The sequence below is a fragment of the Kogia breviceps genome, chromosome 6, assembly GCF_026419965.1.
Source record: "Kogia breviceps isolate mKogBre1 chromosome 6, mKogBre1 haplotype 1, whole genome shotgun sequence".
Classification (NCBI taxonomy): Eukaryota; Metazoa; Chordata; class Mammalia; order Artiodactyla; family Physeteridae; genus Kogia; species Kogia breviceps.
The window spans coordinates 84815632-84836059 of NC_081315.1; the positions used below are offsets into that span (position 1 = coordinate 84815632).

A 20428-nucleotide genomic window follows, 5' to 3' on the forward strand; every position below is an offset into this window, starting at 1 on the left:
ATTTCTTTGCTGGCAGCTTCCTGTCACTGGATTGGGAGATGAGGGTCCAGCCCAGGTGCTCAAAGAACACCGGATGAATGGATGATGTGAATCAACACGCTCTCCCAGCAAGGTTTTACTACTGACAAGGCTCAGGATGATACCAATTCTCTGACTCTCAAAAACATGATTTTTTTAAGTGTGGTGAGGAAAAAGGCCCAGGGTTTGGATAATTTTCCAGTGCTATCACTTCATATGAAAGTGAGAATTAATAGTTTCTCATTTTACTGGAAATAGTTTTGGTGAGTTTTCCACCACAAGATGGTTTAAGTGGATGGAGTGACTCCACGAAACGTGGATGAGTCTCTATTTCACTGTTATTATTATGAAAAAAATGTGCCGTCCGTTACAGGGCGATGGCAAGTCAAAGGAATCTTCATGACAAGGGTGGGCTTCCAAGTGCAGGAAGGCGTGGTGCATTTCTAAACAAATTCGCTGGAAACAGCAAATGTCATGCCCCTTTATGCAAACAAAAGCAGAAAGCTCTCTTTCTACCAGGCTCAGAAAAGTCATGAAAAGTTTCTGTTAGAACACAGCAGAGGGACTACTGATTTCTAAGTACTTCTCAATCTGTAAGGAGTCCGTTAGATGATAATTTTCATTAAAGAAAAAGTAAAAAGTACACGTTCTTCAAAAGTAATCTTTCTGGGCTTCCCTGGTGGCGCAGTGGTTGAGAATCCGCCTGCCGATGCAGGAGACACGGGTTCGTGCCCTGGTCCGGGAAGATCCCACATGCCGCGGAGCAACTAAGCCCGTGAGCCATGGCCGCTAGGCCTGTGCGTCCGGAGCCTGGGCTCCGCAACGGGAGAGGCCACAACAGTGAGAGGCCCGCATACCGCAAAAAAAAAAAAAAAAAAAAAAAGTAATCTTTCTGTACGAAAAGAATATGAGGGAATACTTTAAAAAATTCTTTCTCACTTCCTGAAATTAAGTTCTAACTTTCAAACTTCTTTGGCAGTATTGGTAAAAACAACTCCTTTATGTGCGTATTTTATATACACCTGCCATTTCACATTTTACAAATTAAAAATCTCCAATTTCACAAATAAGAAAAAAAAAAATTGGAGGCTCAGGGAGCTGCTAATGGTTTTGCCAGCATCGCATTGATAGTAAGTAACAGAGATCCATGGCACAGAGGCGGGTGTACTCTGCTCCCTATTCTTGCAAATCTTAACAGGACTGACAATCCAAAGTCTAATGTGCCTCAAGGCACAAGGTTTAGTGGGAAAATGAAGGCTTATACTTCAGCAAGAGAAAAATGACATGTCCTCACTTTCTCTAAACTATAGCAAAATACCTAATAGGCAGATTGCTTCTTCTCTTCTCACTTTTTAAGAAAAAGGAGTGGGGTAAGGGGATAAGTCACTGTAAAACATTTTTATTCATATGTGGAATTAGAACAAAAAGAATCTTGGGCTTCCTTGGTGGCGCAGTGGTTGGGAGTCCGCCTGCCAACGCAGGGGGCACGGGTTCGTGCCCCGGTCTGGGAAGATCCCACATGCCGCGGGGCGGCTGGGCCCTTGAGCCATGGCCGCTGAGCCTGTGCTCCGCAACGGGGGAGGCCACAGCAGTGAGAGGCCCGCGTACCGCAAAAAAAAAAAAAGAATCTTACACATGTCTACGGCTTAATGTTTAGAACATTGACTTGAATAAACAAAGACCTCAACCTTCAGGCCAAAGGCAGAATTAAAAAGGAAAAAGGAAAAAAGCCACAATAAATCAGGTTTCATATACTCCACCTATGAAGGCAGGAAAGATAAAATCTGAAGATTGAAGAGTGGAAACAAAAGCTTTTAATTTTGTTATGTAAAATAATCACAATGCCTTACTCCCCAAATGTTTTAGTTAACTGAGGTTTTGCTGGATTAAGAAAAAGAAACTTTATTATAAGGACTGAAACTATCTTTTGGTGAGACAATGTAATTAAATCCTATAAGCATCTGCAGAAGTTGAAAACTAGAGCATGAAGGAGAAAAAGACCATTAATTGCAAAAATACTTCTACATATTTTAACTCCATATATTAATATGTTCCAGCATTACAAGTATAACCATTACTTCAAATTCATCTTCTTTCCATTTTTTTGGCAAAGTGTATTTCCTTGCACTTAACTGTATTGTGCCAACTTCATTTTAGCTTTAAATTAGGCTCTTGTGACACATTCTCACGATTGATTACAAAATGCATCACTGATGGTCCTGCATCATTTATCAAATTAATCATATTCTTCAGTACTAAAAACCTACTCATATTTCAAGGATATAATTAATGGGGAAATTTTATACCTTAATATTCCTCCAATATGATCAAGCAGTAGTTGGGGGAAGGGGTTGATGACAAAACGAGTAACATTAGAAGTCCATTTAATTTTTTGATTAATATAATTCTTATTGCTCTGTTATTATCATATTCAGGCACGCAGTTATCCAGTTATCATGTGGGAAGGTGAATGTTATTTCCTGACTTAACTTTTCACTGTACACAGTGGTAAACACTTCACTGGCACAGTAATCTCCATGGCAACTCAGTTCCAAGGGCCTCAGAGTGACCCCTGTGTCTTGTATAAACAGTTTTGGCAGGAACCTCCACAGCCAGTGCATAAGGATGATCTAATTTTTGCAAGCGTGTCATTACCAACCTTCAGATACACAACTCAGGCCAAGTTTTTCCCCTTGTGAGTATTTTCCAAGCCCATGGAAGAAAAGAGCAGGACAGAATTGGGAGTGTGGCCTTGTGGGCCTGGCTCACAGGAGGGGCTGGCTTAGCACTAAGGTGTTGAAAAAAACAGTGAACGTAATTCCCTCCCAGTCACAGTCTCTTCCAAGTGATACGAAATTCCATCCTCAGGGTCAAGTTCATTCTTTCCCTAGCTTCTCCCCAGTCACAGCTCCATATGGCTGCTAGAAGTTTAAGCAAATCACTTTATTCTTAATATATTTTTACATGCAAAAGGACCGAGGAGTTCACCCCTCCCCGAGTTTTCATCTTTTTAATCAGCTCCTTGAAGGACATCCTAAACACTATATGAGATAAAACAGAGTACATTTTTTCTTCCAGTATTAAAAAAAACAACATTCACAAACATGTTTAAGAAACTCTTCTGTATAGTCTGGGTGGTGATTTCAAGTGAAAAACACCTCTAAGTAAATGCTTCTTTTTTTAAACATCTTTATTGGAGTATAATTGCTTTACAATGGTGTGTTAGTTGCTGCTGTATAACAAAGTGAATCAACTATACATATATCTCCTTATCTCCTCCCTCTTGCGTCTCCCTCCCACCCTCCCTATCCCACCCCTCTAGCTGGACACAAAGCACCGAGCTGATCTCCCTGTGCTAATGCAGCTGCTTCCCACTAGCTATCTATTTTACGTTTGGTAGTGTATATATGTCCATGCCACTCTCTCACTTCGTCCCAGCTTACCCTTCCCCCTCCCCATGTCCTCAAGTCTGTTCTCTACGTCTGTGTCTTTATTCCTGTCCTGCCCCTAGGTTCTTCAGAACCATTTTTTGTTTTAGATTCTGTATATATGTGTTAGCATACAGTATTTGTTTTTCTCTTTCTGATTTACTTCACTCTGTATGACAGACTCCAGGTCCACCCACCTCACTACAAATAACACAATTTCGTTTCTTTTTATGGCTGAGTAATATTCCATTGTGTACATATGTGCCACATCTTCTTTATCCATTCATCTGTCGATGGACACTGAGGTTGCTTCCATGTCCTGGCTATTGTAAACAGAGCTGCAATGAACATTGTGGTACATGACTCTTTTTAAATTATGGATAAACACATTCTTGATGCAGATTTCTTGTAGGTACATTTGGAAACTGCTCCCTAATCATGATAAACATTGCGTACCATTTTTTTTTTAATGTCCCTAAATACACGTTAATTAAAAAAAATTAATCTGGCCAAACTTATTTTTGCCAAAACCAATAATCCTGAGAACTCAAACTAAAAAACTGGTAACTGAGGGGGTTTTATAAAACTACTTCTATTGTGAGCAGATGCTCCTGTGGCCCAAGTTCTGCGCCGATCACGTCTTGGGGGCAGGTGGGGGTTTGGGGCACAGGGCTTAAGGAAACATGGATCCCATTTATTAAATGGGGCACAGTTGCTAGGAGGGTATTTACCTCACTTACTACCAGGGGCTTTCAGAAAAGTTTGCCTATCAAATGCCTAACGAGTGGCTTTAAGGAATAATACAACACACAGTAGAGTTATTACCACTTGGAATAAGTAAGAAGAGGTGTTTGGTTTTGGAAAACTTACCACCGAGACAGGATCCATGGCCTCTTGCTTGACAGGGACTGGGTCAAACATGAGCATTCTTTTAATTATGCTTTCTAGGGTGCTCTGGTGTTTGGCCTAGAAAACAAAGCAAAGTATCTCTCTAAATCCCAAGGTTATTTTCAATATAAATCAGTAAAAAAAAAAAAAGTAAATAATAATAAAAAAAAAAAATATATATATATAAAATATTCCTCACCACCCCCCACTTCTCTGCTCCTTCCTCTCCCCTGCCCCCGGAATGGCTGGAATTTGTTTCCCTTACCTATGAAAGATGCCATTTTATATAATTAAAACCAGACTCCATGGTCATAACCGGGTGAGAGCCAACGGGCATTTCTAACTCAAATACATAAACCCTGATGTTTCTGGAACAATAGGTACAGCCTCTTCGGAGCAGCCATGCTTGTTCAAGATTACTGTGCAGCTCAATAGACGTTAACATTATATATGAATGTTAAACACCTTTCCCTTCCCCCTTGTGTTTGTTACAGAAAAATCAGGAAAAAACAAGGCAGGCAAAAAGACAACTTAGAACCAACCATCGTGAGTATCTCTTTATCCCTCCAAACTCTCTTTTTAAATGGATTGTAATATACATAACTACATAGTACCCATAATTTCACTTAACAGTTTACTGGGAAAATGTTTCTTTTTCAGTTAAGTGTGGTTCCATACCATCAAGTTCAGGGTGCCACTGTGTGAGCCAATCAGATTTTTGCAGCTTGCGGGATCTTAGTTCCCTGACCAGCGATGAAACCCAGGCCCCCTGTAGAGGAAGCACTGGACCGCCAGGGAAGTCCCCAAGAAGATTTTTAAAAATTCCTTTTATTGGGCACTTAAGTTGCTTCTAAATGTTCACCATTACAGATAGCAATGAGCACTTTTATACTTACATCCTCCTGCACATCTTTAATTTTTAGGATACATTTTATGAAGGGGAATTCTTGAGTGAGAAGCATGTACTTTTACCAGAGCATTTGCTGTATCATCCAGCAAAGATACTCTATAATTTCCACCAGTAAAATAGAACCTGTTTCCCCCAAAAATTAAAACTTTGCAAATTTGTTAATATCAAAATGACAAATGACTTTTACTCCCTATTGATTTAATTATTGAAGCTGAGTCTTTTTCATCTTTATTTACCATTTACATTTCTTCTTTTACAAGTTGATTTGTGGCGGGGGGCACACTGCACGGCACGCAGGATCTTAGTTCCCTGCCTAGGGATCAAACCAGCACCCCCTGCGGTGGAAGCGCAGAATCCTAACCATGGGACCACCAGGGAATTCCCTACATTTCTTCTTTTGAGAAATGCCTATATTCAGGTCTTGAGTTCCCAGTCCCTGCTTATGGTTTTCTAAGTACTTTTTTAATATTAAGACTACTACCTTGTGTTTACTCCAATTTCTCCTCATAAGGAAATAAGCCAATCTTTAGCCTAATGTAAAGAAAATGTCCATCTTGATTCTGTTGGATCTTTCTCTTCCTCTTTTATTATGCTTGTGTTATCCCTTTCCTCCTGTGTTCTACACCGTCCACTTCTAGCACTAAAATACATCAAATCAATCGCTTCCTCACAAGACAAAATATTCAGTCTGCTGAACATTTAACTGCATTTCATACGTTATAGAATCACCGCCCACATACTACCCAGATCATCAACAACTTTCTTCAGGCACCTCCTATCCAAATTTGGTTAGAAGTGAGGTCTTTATGTATTACTTTGGTTTGGGTGGGAACGTTAACAAGTTCTATATTGAGTTCTACCAGAAAAAGGTATAGAAATCCCTGGTTTAGATTACTTTCTGTATTTCAGTATTTAAACATCCCATCCCCACCTCCACGATAGCAATCCTGTAGCCAGTGGTGTCCATGCTCTATGGGTTAAACTAAGATATCATCACATACAATTATAAAAGTAATACTGTGTAGTTCTTGTGCTTCACTGCTTTGCTGAAGAAAGATTGTCCTGGGTCTTGTGACAACACGTGAATATCATCATTAACTCAAAATAAGGCCCTGACTTCAAAATTATATTTTCCTACATCACAGGACGTATTATAATCTGTGAACACAATTTGATACCAGGCTGCTCAAATCAATGGTGCTACCACCCTCTTCTGTATCCCAGCAAGAACAAACCCCACAGCCAGTGAAAAATGGATGATTTCATAATGAAGGATGAAAACCCCTTTTGTGTCTTGGGATCTATTATTAATCAGTTCCCAGGCTAGCAGCTGTACAGATGGATATGGTTCTAAGAATTGCTGTCCAGGGCCCTACAGCGGACCATAAACAAAAGACGTGAGATAGCCTCCTTATATCAATGAGGTCAGATAATTCAGCAGCCTCGACCCACAGCTGGTCATCCTCCCCCAAGCCTTTTAAATTTAATTTACTCTTACAGATTCATCCACTCCACTAGACAGTATCTTGCTGCAAATCCTTCTAAACAAAAGTACTCACACTCTCAGGAGTGTAAGGAAAGAGTCCTAATCTGTAGACTCGCTTAAGCAGGAGATCTGCACCTGACCCCTGACATGAGGGAGAGGAGGAGGGAAATCCTTTTTCACATGTAAAATGCAGAGGACACCTCCTTTGCCTACTTCCTAAAACACTTACCTTAAGGTTTTGGAAAAAATCAAATGAGATTAAAACAAAACAAAAAAACCTCTTTTTGCCCTCTTAAGTCATTTATATCACTGAATATGTACACAATTTTTGGATCTATATACTGTACAAAGCGCTAAATTTGTTGGTTCCGATTTCAGAAATGCCAGGTACTTGACTCTTTGCTAACATACCTAGCCTTAGAGGTCAATCCCCTCTACCCTTAAAAAACTCAGACTAAATTCAGTTTCAAAGGTAAGAGGTGCCTACATACTGTATGAGATCTTACATAGGGCCTTGTCACTTACTTGACTGCTGTACCATTGCAATAGCTTCCTAGCATCTCAACACCTCGCCTTACCTGGAATCCTTTCCTACAAGCAGGAGCAGCAGGGTGGAATTAAGATGATGGGCTCTTGTAGCTCATTTTGGTTCAAATTTTAACGACATCATTTAGCTCATAAAGCCTTCAATAACTTTTTCAAATGCCTATAGCAATAAGTACTAAACCCATTTAGAAATGAATTACACATTAACCTGCTATAGCTTGGGTCATTTTAAGACATTATTTAAATTACTTTCATTCTTTAATTTTTGTGTTTTATCTAAATTTAGGGAAATTAGTGCTTTGAAAGACTTATAAGAGAAAAAAATCGTCTAACATAAAGCATCCCTTCTAACAAAACCTGATTCATTTTTATTAAAAAAAAATTGTAAAGGTATGTTTATTTGTTCAGAACTGTACCTCAAAGAGTAACTCAATCACTGATGAGGGGATATTTCTCATACACAAGTATTAGAATTAATTAATAAATGAAGAAGCAAGATACAATTGAGAATACCTCATTTTGAAACTCTTAACTAAATAATGCATCACCGGACAATAAAAAGTCTGTGCAAAATTCAAATATCACTATGAACAGAAGCAAACTCACTGTCCACTCACATGCTTAACAGCACTTTGCTCTCAATTTGGTAGCTTTTAAAATGACTGATTATACTTTTAGTGATAGTCACAGAATATGGAACGAGGAGGTCGTGGTGAAAAAAAAAAAGAAAAAGACAAACCCTAACACTTAACAAGAGCTTCTTGGGAGGGGTGGGGCAGCAGCTTTATACACATCTGTGTGCCCATTTTTAAATTTATTAATTCTATAATTAAAACTTTTTTTTTTTTTTTTTTCTGGCGGTACGCGGGCCTGTCACTGTTGTGGCCTCTCCCGTTGCGGAGCACAGGCTCCGGACGCGCAGGCTCAGCGGCCATGGCTCACGGGCCCAGCCGCTCCGCGGCATGTGGGATCTTCCCGGACCGGGGCATGAACCCGTGTCCCCTGCATCGGCAGGCGGACTCTCAACCACTGTGCCACCAGGGAAGCCCCTATAATTAAAACTTTTAATAAAAATAAGATGGAAGCTAAGCTAGAAAGAAACCAAATTTAGGAAGGGAATCAAACACATTAACACAAATCAGGCTTTTGTTTATTTATTGCAGAAAACGTCTAGACTCTGTACCTACTGTTTCTATCTCTGAACAGACCACTTTCTGCCACGAGCATTGACCTTGTCCTTGGGTTCTGATCTAGAATCAGAAAAGAGTGACCGCGGTGTCTCCAAAGGGCCTTCCATATAACTGGGAAGTAACTCACGCACTGGAAGAACTGGGGTTCCTAAACTTAGTGGCTTTTGTTAACGCGTGGGCGACTCCGTGCTCTGGGGCTACTACCATCAGGTTAAAAGAATGCTGAGTAAACTACAAATGCTGTAGAACTATTACTACACAACCCTGACAGCAGTCCCAAGTAGAACCATTAGGTGGCGCACTAAAACAAGTATAAAGACTAGGACAGAGGCGGTAAACTGGTCTTTAAAGGTAACTGGGGGTTTTAACTAGGCTCAGGAATTCTTATCACAGAGATGAGAAGGCCCCCCAAAATGGCTGTTTTTTCTTACAACTATTTCCCAAACATTAACACATTTACATCTTAGTTGTGTTTAACTAGCTTAGGAAACATACATTCTAAACTAGCAATCCCAGGATAACACAACTGCATTTACAAGAGGAAAAAAATGGCAAAACTGGTTTAAAAAAACTTCTAAGTTATCAAGGTGCCTAAAAGCAAAAATATGGGAACAATCACCATTGCCAAAATAATCTTCCATCACTGGAACAAATGTCATCTTCCCCCAACCGTGTTATTTTGCTGGGAAGGGCCAATACAACTGAATTTTCCTCCAAAAGGAAGAAACAGATTTCCCTTCACACTCTCTCTACTTATACTTCTGACTTTTCAGATGTCAAAAGAAGGCTCAGAATTTTGCCAAAATGCACAACCGCATGTTTATGTCTTAAAAGGCTTTGGTGAATCATTTACATGAAGTTTCACAAGCAATATAGTTTCGTCTCCTTTTCAGCCCTCCAAGAGGCCTACTAGACAATTGCTTTATGAGGGTACAAATAAGCCGCAGAGCTTAGAAATACAGACAAGCCTTAATGTAAGAGGAGGTTATGTTGCCAGCCTCCTTTGAAAGTAGCTTGTCTTGAAGCTACAAGCACATTTTATTACAGAAACAACCTTATAAATAACTGCCCCTTCCTTAGAAGCATGACACAGTGAGAGAGGTGTGAGGCGGGGGACGGAGGGGGGGTGGTCTGGAGAAAGAATGTGTGCATCTCAAGTCAATTTCTTGGTGATATATCAGGATTTGCTTCTGACATTGTCCCTTCTCATCTCCTGTTTAATGCACTCAAAGGGTCCCTGTATTCTTCTCCCCTAGCCCAGCCTGACCCTAAGGCTCCAGATTACCTGCCTCCCCCCTCGAAGCTAATCTGTTTCCTAGCCGACCTCAGCCAGGTGTAAGGAGAAAAACAGGATGGTCAAACCAACACACTGTCTGTTAAGGGCCCCTTTCAATTCTCCCAAGTGTTTGGATGTTAAAGGAGGGAAGCATGTTGCCTTCCCCCACCCCTTACTCCCCAAAGGAACTTCAGGGAAAGACATTAAGAGTTAAAACAAACAAACAAAAAATAAATGTGTGTGTGTGTAATTCTTGGTCAGGGGGAGGACCAGGGCAGGCAGGCAACATACCTGTAGCTAAACTTCCCTTCCAAAGAAATTTTCTTTCTTTACTTTTGTACCCAAACTCTTCCAAGAGCTCCCAGGAGTTGAATATTTAAAGGCAGCTGCTCTGGCCAGAAATACAAGAGGCCAGACAGCAGATGTAAGCAGGCATTTCTAAGTCAGAGCCTCCTTTCAGGACAGCCGAATGCTGGCACCTACCTGGAAAGGCGTCTCATTTTCATGTCACTCGGTGATCTGTCTCCTAGCTCAGTCTTCTATTGCTGGTGCAAAAGGAAAAACTCCATGGAACACTTCTGAATCTTTGCCCCTCATAAATTAGTTATTTTACATGAAAATGTTTTGTAAATGGAGAAGAAGTTAATTACTTAGTTTCAGATTAACTGTAATGACCCATGAGCAAACAATCCGCCCTCTCCCCTCTCGGCTAACAAGCCACCCAACTTTACTTTCCTGCATCCGCCCATCTGCTCCACCCTATGGAGAGTTGCCAAGGCAGTCCGACTTGTCCAAACAGGACATGGCTTCAGATAAGATTCTGCCCACACCCTGTACTTCGGAAAGACCAAGTGAAGCAATTGCCTTTGCATGTAAATAAGGACAGGTGCAAAGGTAACAACCAAGCAACCTCCCTACACATTTCCAGCTGGGGCCCAGCAGAGCAGGGGTGGGGGAGGGGAAACCCAACCCATACCCTTTAGTAAACTCTCAAGTTCAATGCCACCTAGTTAGTGGCCTACAACATCTTTCTTAAAGAAAATTTAGCGAACACTCACCATTTTCCCTACTGAGGTTACATACTCAGTTTCGTCCTTCACGCTCTTGGACAATTTTGTATTTTAGTTTTAAGGGCGAGCAACCTCAACTCAATTGAAAAGCACCTCTAATGTGTACTCCTGCTGTGTACACGTCTTACAAGATCTGCCTCAGCCCTCAGTTTTCTTGTGAAGTGTTATATAATCAGACCCAGAAGGGCTGCGTGAGGCCACTGCCTCCGTCTGACTCTCCGCTGGGTGCCCTATCACTGGAGACCCACCCAACTCCACCCTAAGGGGCCTCCACCCATGGGGCCCCGCCCTGCTGGGGCGGGGGTGCTGGGAGGGACCAATTGGCTCTTGTCAGCTGCCAGTTCCTGGAAATTCCAGCCTGAGCAGCGACGGCTGGAACCTTGCAAATAACCAGAAAGAAGTGGTGGTATTTTCCCCAGCTCCTGAGGATGCTCCATTAAATGTTTATTTCAGAGTCACAGAACCCTGGATGTGGAACTGAGCTAATACTGCCCTCTTCCTTCAAAAGTAAACAAACAAAAAAGCATTTTGCACCAGTGCTATGTAAGAATTCAACCTGTCCCAAATGGAAACCCTCCTCCTCGCTCCCCTCCCCCATTTGCCTTATCTTCTCGTCCCTCACCATGGAAACGTAGAGGTCATCTTTTAAGCCTTCCTCCCCAACTTTTCTCTCCACACCTACCGCTGCCACCAGGGGGCCAGGCCCTCAGTACCTCAAGACTGTGTTACTGGGGTCTCACCTCCACTAGTCCATCCCAGGATGGAGAATCCATCCTGACGCCCCTGCCACCTACATTTCTCAAAGCCCTCTTCTCAGCTGGTCTTTCCCAAGCTCCCAAACCTTCCTCTGACAGGACCCCCCAGGGCTTGCAGAGTTATAGTTCAAGCACCACGTTCGGCGTCCCCTCTCCTACCAGCTGCCCCTGCTCCACCAGGCGCCCTCCACGCTGGCTGCCCTGTCCCCCGCCTCCCCACCCCGCCTTTGTTCATTTTCGGCCCTGACGCTGGGCAACCAGGGTGGAATGCCCGTCCCCTTCCGGCTTATCTAAATCCTCCTAATTCTTCAAAGACCAGCTCAAGGCCCTGGCCACTCGGCGCAGCCAAGCTGATTGCTCCCGGACCAATCTGAGGCCACCTCTTCTTATCTAGATAGGCTGGGCCTTTATACTTTACCAATGGTCTGCCCAGGACCACCACCCGGGCTGTGAGCACCCGAGGACAGGAGTGCTTTACACCTCCTTAGAGGGGCTCCCTCCCTGTTCCCCAAAGGAGATCAGGAATGTCCACCAAGTTTTTTTGCCAGGCCGAAAGGAGTGAATATAAAAGCACTGAGCCGGTGTGAGGAGTCCCCCAGTCACTCCCTTTCCCTTCGAATGCACTTGAAATCTCCCTTAAATAAAAAACAAACAAACAAACAAACAAAACCCCAAACCTCCCTTAAATAATAGGAGTAAGGGGACCTAACCTAAAGGAAACCTATTAAACCAAACTTCCTCAAAAAAAAGGTATGCTCCTAACCTTAACCTTGCCTGTTCCGGGTCCTCCAGAGACCTTATCAGCATCATAAAGCATCCCTTCTAACAAGAGTTATTTTTTTATTACCCACCCAGAGATCTTCTAAACAAGTCTAGTGTCAAGGTCTCTACTCTGTTTTAAAACCTAAAATAGGAGGAAAAAAAAATGACAGCAAGAGAGAAGAGAGAGAGGCGACTTCAAGGTGTGTGTGTGTGTGTGTGTGTGTGTGTGTGTGTGTGTGTAACAAACACTAGGTTTGTTTTGTTTTAAGCCTCTTCTATTGACCAAGGAAAGCCAGGGGCTCAGTGATGTCACAGGTTTCCTACTGGCACTCTCTGGGGGCTGTCCTTTACATGGACTGTGTCATTTCATTCCTATGAGGTGGGGAGGTACTACCTTCCCATTTTACTGATAACACTGAAACAGAGAGGGAAATTAATCTGCCCAAGATCGCACAGCTGGTAAAATGGTAGAGCTGGGATTCGAACCCCAAGTAGTCAGACTTCAAGACTGGTGGTGGACTTGGCACTCTACCCTGTTGTCTCCCTGGCAGGGGACAACACATCAAGAGTGGGATGGAGAGTTCTGCAGACAGGTCTGTCATTCGGGGATCTGGAACCAGGGGCAGTGTATTTACAGCAGTGGTGACTTCAACTCCTTCCCACTGGTCCCTGATGCCTCCCGTCTCAGTGCATGCCTGGACACAACATCAAAAGACACATTCCGAAGGCCCCAAATTAGCCGATTATTCTTCCTAGCCAGTGCATCCATAAAACTGTTCAGAAAAAACTGGCAGCTTCACCCAAGTAAATACGGAAATCCTCATAATAACTGTACAAAGGTGGAAGGGTCAGGTCCTCGTCCCCATTTTAGAAATGAGGAAATGGAGGAACAGAGGTGAAAAGACTCGCCCAAATTCACAGAGCTGGCTGGAGCTGCAGCCAAGAAGCGAAGTGTGTCCACTGCAGACCCACGGCTCTTTCTGTTCTGCTCCACTCCGTGCTGTGGGACTCACTCTGAAGTAGAATCATCTTATAGTCAGGGCACTCCCTTGGGGCCAGGGGCGTGGGGCATGTGTGCCACACTGGCCCATGGAAGGCAGTGCCATGGGGAGGTTCCAGCGGACAATTATGATTTCCAGGTGACTTTTCAGGTTAGATCACTCTGGACCTACTCCATCTTGTGGCATAACTGAGAAAAATGACTGCAATCTTAGATTAGCTCTAATGAGTAGGTGCTCAATAAATACTCGTGAGATGAATACACGAATGTATGTCAAACTACCCTTTTTACATGCTAGGATAAAATGAAGGGCAAGGGTCTCAGAGTGACTGTACACCAGGGGTCACACAAGGAAAATTTGCCCAGGAGCCAGTGCAGCTAGCCTTAAAATCTTCTAAAACCTGAAATGCAAAGTAAATGTGAAAATTTTACTCAGGAGGCTTGAGAGACAAAACACCCTTGTCTGGAGAACTAAGTGGAACAGGAACTTGAACTTCCTAATGTTAGCGGTTTGGGGGTGCAAAGCTTTGGAAGGTACCAGGGTGTAAAGTGCAAGAACAAACAGAAGAGTGGATTTCAGTGATTAGACTCAGAGAACAGTAGTTAGGAGAATGAAGAGTATATGGGACAAAGGAAAAAAACCCCACACGGGATCATAGGCCGCTCTCCAGGGTAGAAGGCGCTGACCTCAGTGTCTGCTGGACCTCTTCTGCCTAGATTTGACCAAACTCCACTCATCTGGGTTGAGACGAGCTCCAGGCCATCCCTGGAGAGCCCGAGGCCTTCTAGAGATTGGCAACCATCTTAAGCATGTCCCAGGTTAAGCTGGGCTCCTTCAGGGTCCTCTTGGAAGGGGGCTGTCTCAGGAAGCACCCCCTTCCGGGAAGAGGGTAAGAGCTAGACCCAGGGTTACATGGAATGCATGGGCCAAAGGGCCACTTAGCTTACTACATTCAGTCTCCAGCTCCCCTTAATAATGAGATGGGGGAAGTGATAATGTATTCGGCCTGCCAACACAAAGGAATGAGTTTCCAATAGCTCTAGGAACCTGCTTTGCTAGAGAAAGAAACTTACTATTAAATACTCTGACCAGTAGATACAAAATATACTGATAATTTTTTCTAATGTGCCATTAAACTATGGTGACATTCCAGAAAAAGGAGAGCCAGTTAAAAGGATATACATAGAGACATACATATATGTGTGTGTGTGTGTATATGTGTGTGTGTGTGTGTGTGTGTATATATGTTGATACATGCATATATTTGCTGTGGGAAAAAACAGTCCTAGTTCTGGTTCAGAAACTGTGTCTACAGCATTGTGTCTCTTATTACTACTAAATTTCAAGGAAGGAGAATTGAGGGGGGGAAAGCAGGGCTACCTTCCTTAGACAATGCCCTCTCTTATCAGGGCAGACTGCTGTCTGGTTTCCTGTCTCGAGCTCTGGCATTACTGCTTCAGATGAGAAACGGGGTCTAAGAAAGGGACAGATCAGGCTTGAAAATGAGAATGCTAAAAGCCATCATAATCCTTCCCTTCCAACTCACTCCATCGTGAGTTTTGGCTGGAACACTACATATTAGCAAACCAGATATCAATTGTTTTATGTCTCTAGGATTTTTTTTAAGCTATAACCAATGATAACTGAAGCACTTCAGAAAGAAACCCAATTTCAGAATAATGTAATTCCTGATACTTAAAGGATGAGGTTGCCTGTATTTATTTTTCTTAAACACAACTGGGTGTGAAAACAGAGGGTAAGAACCACTTAAGAAAGCTGTTCATTTTATAGCAGAAATGTTGATTTGGACAAATTAAGAAGGCAAGTATCTAAAAAGGGGGGGGGGATGGAGATAAATGATTTACATGGTTTAGAGATGTAACTATTGTGTTCACTTCCCTCACTTTTTTGGTAATTATAATAACTATCAGACTGGTACAATTTTCCCCAACTGTTTAGCTTACATTTAAAAGCTTGCAGAATTTTTCCTGACAGAATATATTAGATCCTAATCATCTCTATTAACCACCTCCCTCTCCCAACAAATAGGAAGGAAAGAATGATTTGGGGTAAGCCAAATAAAAACTCAGTCTACCAAATCTAGTTGAATTGTTCACAACTTTGGAACTAAAACAAAAAAACTTACTTCAATTTGCGTTACTTATGAATTTAGTTTAAAGGCCTCTTGTCCTACAAGCACCTTAGTATTTCAAGTTTGCTTCCTCCAAGGAAAGGAAAAATCTTATTGAAACTTTCCAAACTCCCATCTTTTTTCTTGGAAGGTTGTCAATATCCTATTTGACCCTAGTAGCTTTCTTAATAGCATATTGTGCATTTCCCTCTTATCTATCAAAGAAAAACGTGATGGGAAGAGATGTTAAAACAAAAGCATTATTATTATTATTATTACTACCGACTGGGGGAAGAACAGGTAGGGCCTGATGGGCTTCCTCAGCAACTCTTTCCATTAATTCCATTAGAGAACACTACAGATAATTCCTTTAGATTTTAGAGAAAATCCCCAAATAAGACATTTAAGGGGGAAACTTGTCAAACGTTTTCTTTTCCAACCTTTTTTTTTAAAACTTCATTTCTGGAGAACCAAGAGAAAAATAATTTGTTAAAGTAGGTTTTAAATGGTTAACCCAGAAATTTGCTAACTCACAACTGACAGAATATACCAAAAAAAGGGGGGGGATTATGTGAAAGTTACTGTAAAACTAAAAACAAGAGCATTCTCCTTCTGTCTTCGAAATATAAGTTTAAACATTTCCAAACTATCATTAAATGAACTTATTCCAGTTCTCCTTTTCTTTGAGCTTTTTATTCTTAGAACAGTTTGGAAATCAGATGTAACATACAGTAAAATCTTTGTCCTTAAAAAGAAATAATCCTGTAGTACTCTCAATACATCTTATGTTTTGCTTCAATAGAAGATTTCTCCCTTAAAACATAAGCAAGACTTCCAAGTCAGTCCAGGCTGCCAAGGCTGCTTGAGTTCTCCATCCCATGAAGCCTCCTGTGCCTTGAGTGTCTTGTGTTAAATGCAAGGGTGAGTGACATCCTTCAGATCACATTAGATCTTCTAAACAGTAAGGTGGTAACCCCATCCAAAACTGACAGCTTCAGGGCAAAATGCCTATCTCAAAACAAGAATGAAAAACAAACAAAACAACCTCCTTTAGATTTCTAGCCAACACGCACACACACTTCTTAAAATCACAAGTTGGCAATGACAAACTAAAAAAGGTAAAAGTATTTATTCACCCATATAAACACATGGGAGCAAAGGGTGTATGTGAAAAGGTTAACTGACTTCTCATTATGACATAACACAGGCATCTTAGGCAATCATAAGTGTGTAGAGACATGATAACTCCCTGGGTGGGGATAGGGAGTTTAGGGGCAGGGACCATGGCCTGGTCTGGGCTACTGATCTACCAGAAAACAGCCTGAAACAGGAAAGAGCACACATATGCCACTTGGAATGTATGACGCAAACCCCAGCCTTGAAACAAAGAACAGGAAACAGCTCTGCTGGCTGTGCTGGAGAGAAAGCACAGAGAAACATTTAGCCGGCCCTCCCTGACCCTATATTCATGAGCAGCTGGAGTTTTTTAAGACAACAACAGGGGGGTGGAGGTGTTTGTTCTATGGGTGTGAATAATAACACCAGCTTTATACAGGGGACCTGCCCTATTTACAAATAAGAGCTTCCACATACAGTAAACACCGTAAGTGAACATGTGATTTTATCATATTCAAGCAGCAGAAACCTTCCTAATTAACACCAGCCTCCCTACCAATTTCTTTTGTCTCTTTCTCCCCCATCCTAATGGCTGGTCTCTAGCCACGATCAAATTCTGGGTTAGGGTAATAGGGTAATGATCACTGTTCAGCCTCAGAGCATCAAGAGGAAAATGAGACAGCACAGCTGCTGAGAATTCAGTTGACACTGGGGTCATCCCACATAACTGAAGTGGGACCAACTGTAAGTGTCCCTGAGCCACAGAACTAAATTCTAAGATGAAGAGTGTGAGACATCTAGAGTCACCCCAAATTTTCACTGTGTTTTTCAACTGCATAGTTACAAACATGCTTCCACACAGCTGCACATCTGTTCTATATGTACACACATCTACAAAAATCCACCTTTTGAGAATGTGATTCTGTTCCTGATATTTCATTTAATCCAAAATTGTTATACAATCTGCAGAATAGAGTATCAATTTGTATAAGATGTCCTAAAATGTCTATTTTTCCTTTAGGTATTTTTAAGGTAGCAAAATCCACTCACTAGTCCTTTTCTGATTTTTCTCTTTATTTTGTTAGCCAGTTCTGTTTAACTCAGGTTTCTATTAGCAGAGATTTAAGATCTGTGTGTAGACATAACTACAGGTAAAAAAAAAAAAAAAAAAGAAAGAAAAGAAAAGAAAAGAAAAGAAAAAAAGGCATCACAGTGTCCATAGCAACCAGAAAATTGGGTTTTAATTTAGAAACTTTGCAGTGAAAAAAACAATAGCTCTCTCCAAAGCTATGTTTGTCATGTTTTACCCTCTGACAAGGTTCTGTGGTCTAAGCAGTTACTTTTGTTAGTCTCACGTTAGGATTTCCATACTTGCATTCTTCATGCAAGCAGAATGCTCCTTACAAGTCTATCTTCACTGACCTCACCCATAGTACATTAGGCTGCCTTCTTCTAACAGCTCTGCAGCAAACTCCACTGACTGTAGAAATTGAGATATCAGCTTCTCTAGGGAGCTAAATGAAATTAATCAAACATCCCATTTCAGATTCTGTTAACAGAATAAGGTCAACTCCCATACTCCATGTTTCAAGTCAGAAGAAACTCATCCACTCTTAAAGATACTACGAACTCACAAAATTTTGAAGATGTTAGTGTTATCAAATTGTTTTTTCTCTAGAATCAAGTCTTCTCTTGGGCTAGGCAGATTATCATCCAGATGGATTTCTCTTTTAAAAATGCTCCTCAAATTCATACATAAAGCACTCAGAACAGGACAGCACAAAATTGTTCTGTGGAATAACCTATAGTGAACAATTGCCCTATTCCCCACTTGATTTTGCTTAATAATTACAGATACTAAATCTAAATGAAGTCAGAATACTACTTCATGCTTTTCTCCATATACTAGATTCTTGTGAGAATATAAATACATTTAAAGTGTCTTGGATGACATTAATGGAAAAATACATTCTGAGTAAAAAAAAAAAAATTCAGTGTAAAATGTTTATTTTAGTGAAATACAAGAAGGTGAGCAATTACCAATTTCCGTTTAACCTGACTTTAAAAAAAGTCCCATTCACACGTTCTTCATCTAGTATTATTGTATATTGCTGTAAAATTTAAAGCAGCGTAGTGTTCTCTCTTTTATCTGCCAAAGAAGTAGCAATGACAATTCCAGGTATTGTCAGCCATCTCCAAAAAAGCCACTCGGAAAGGTAGGTCCCAAGGGTGCGGGTCCAGGGATCCGTCCCTCGGTCCCCACCCGGCTCGGGTCCCTAACACTGCGGGCAGTTGCCTAAGGCATTCTCCGCCTCCAGCCACGCTGCAATCCTTGCTCCAGACACTGCGGCAGGTTCTCCTTGCACCGGAGGAGGACTCTCCAAACCCGGCCAGTTCTTTCTCCTGCTCTCGGGAATCCAGACACCCTGGCAGCTCCTGGGCTCCAGCACCGAAACTGGGATGTTTGCCTCCATTCCCAATCACCCCAAGTTTCTTCCCAAAAGGCCCGCGAAGCTGCTCCAAGTTTGCTCCGCCGGCGGGTGAGCGGCAGCACGCCCCGTCCGAGGAGGGGGACTGCTGGGGGGGCAGGCGGAGGGCGGGGAGGGGAGGGGGAGGGGGAGAGCGCGGGGGGTGGGGGACCAGGAGGGGGAGGAGCAGGAGCGCGCGGCCTCTGCGCTACCTTTCTCCAAACAACGTTGCCACACGCGGAGAGAACTGAGATTTCTGGGGCTTTGGAGGGAATCGCGGGCGGGCGGGCGAGCGGCTGTCGGGGGACCACACAGGTGAGCCCCGGTCCGCGTCCTAACAGGGGCCGCGGCGGGCGCCGCCAGCCTCGCTCCCCGCACCCGCCGATCCGCACGGTGGCTCTCCCCAATCCCACACTTTCCACCGCTGAACCCGGGGGCCCCCTCCTCCTCGCCTCCTCCTCCACACCAACCCCCGGCTGCCAGGAGCTGTTACACTTTCCCAAGCCCAGGAGCGCCCCAACCTCCGCGCTGCACCCCCAACCCATTCACTGCGCGCCCCCCCATTGGGGGAAAAAAAGGAAACCGGACGAGCCGAAAAGGGGGGCAGCAGGAGTCGGGGCGAGAAGGAAAGGTGAGGGAGAGGGGGACTTACTTTTCGAGGCGCGGCGCTGAGCGCTGCAGGCGAGAAATAAAGGCCCGGATCCGGGCTGCCTGGAAACCCGCGGATGTAGTGGTGTCAGCGCTCCAGTCCCGGCGGCGTTGGCGGTGGCGGCCGCAGGGGACGGGGACTGGCGCGCGTGCGACGGGCGCGGCTCGGCTCGGCGGGCGCTCGCGCTGCGCTCCAGCTCGGGCCCCGGCTCCGCGCGGCTCCGCTCCTGGCTCCCCTCTGGCTCCTGGCACCAACTCCGGGCAGTCACATGACGCCGGCGCCGCTCGCTCTGCGAGCCTCCCAGGGCTGGCGGGGTAAGTAGAGGCTGGGACCCGGGGTGGGAGGGTCAGGGAGGGGAGAGGGAGCAGCCGCGGCCGCCCGGGCTGGGCGGGTCCCCACCCACTTGGGTGGAGGCAGCCGCCGGAGGGGTCGGCCGAGTCACTAGCGCAAACACGCACCCCGCCCTGCGCCCTTCCCCCGCCACCCTCGCCTCCCGCGCCGCCTCCGCCCCGCCCCGCCCAGTCACCCGGGGACGGCCTGACAGACACTCATTATTCCCCGGAGCCGGGCACCGCCCCGCCCGCCCAACCTGTCCCGCGAGGCGCGGTGCGGCCGTGGGGCTGGGCGTGCGCGGCGCGGCCTCCGCCCTCCGCCCGGCCCCTCGCCCCCGCCCTGGAGCCCCCGCCCCGGAGTCCCCTCCCTGCAGCCCTCCGCCCTCCGCCCGGGAGCCCGCG

At 43.9% G+C, this 20428-nt stretch overlaps 1 protein-coding gene across 3 annotated transcripts in view; it reads right to left on the minus strand.

The window, feature by feature from the left end:
- Positions 1–20190, minus strand: part of KLF3 (KLF transcription factor 3) — a 36453-nt gene extending 16263 nt beyond the window's left edge. The window contains exons 1-3 of one of the 3 annotated variants that reach the window (XM_059067095.2): positions 19698–20190; positions 10226–10287; positions 4317–4412 (exon numbers count right to left, since the gene is read on the minus strand). In XM_059067095.2, the coding sequence (XP_058923078.1) occupies positions 4317–4373 (57 nt within the window). In that variant the 5' untranslated portion in view covers positions 4374–4412; positions 10226–10287; positions 19698–20190. Of the gene's footprint in view, positions 1–4316; positions 4413–10225; positions 10288–10800; positions 10974–19697 lie in introns of those variants that run through there. The other 2 variants (XM_067036289.1, XM_059067094.2) reach the window with 2 other exon arrangements.
- Positions 20191–20428: the final 238 nt, after the last annotated feature.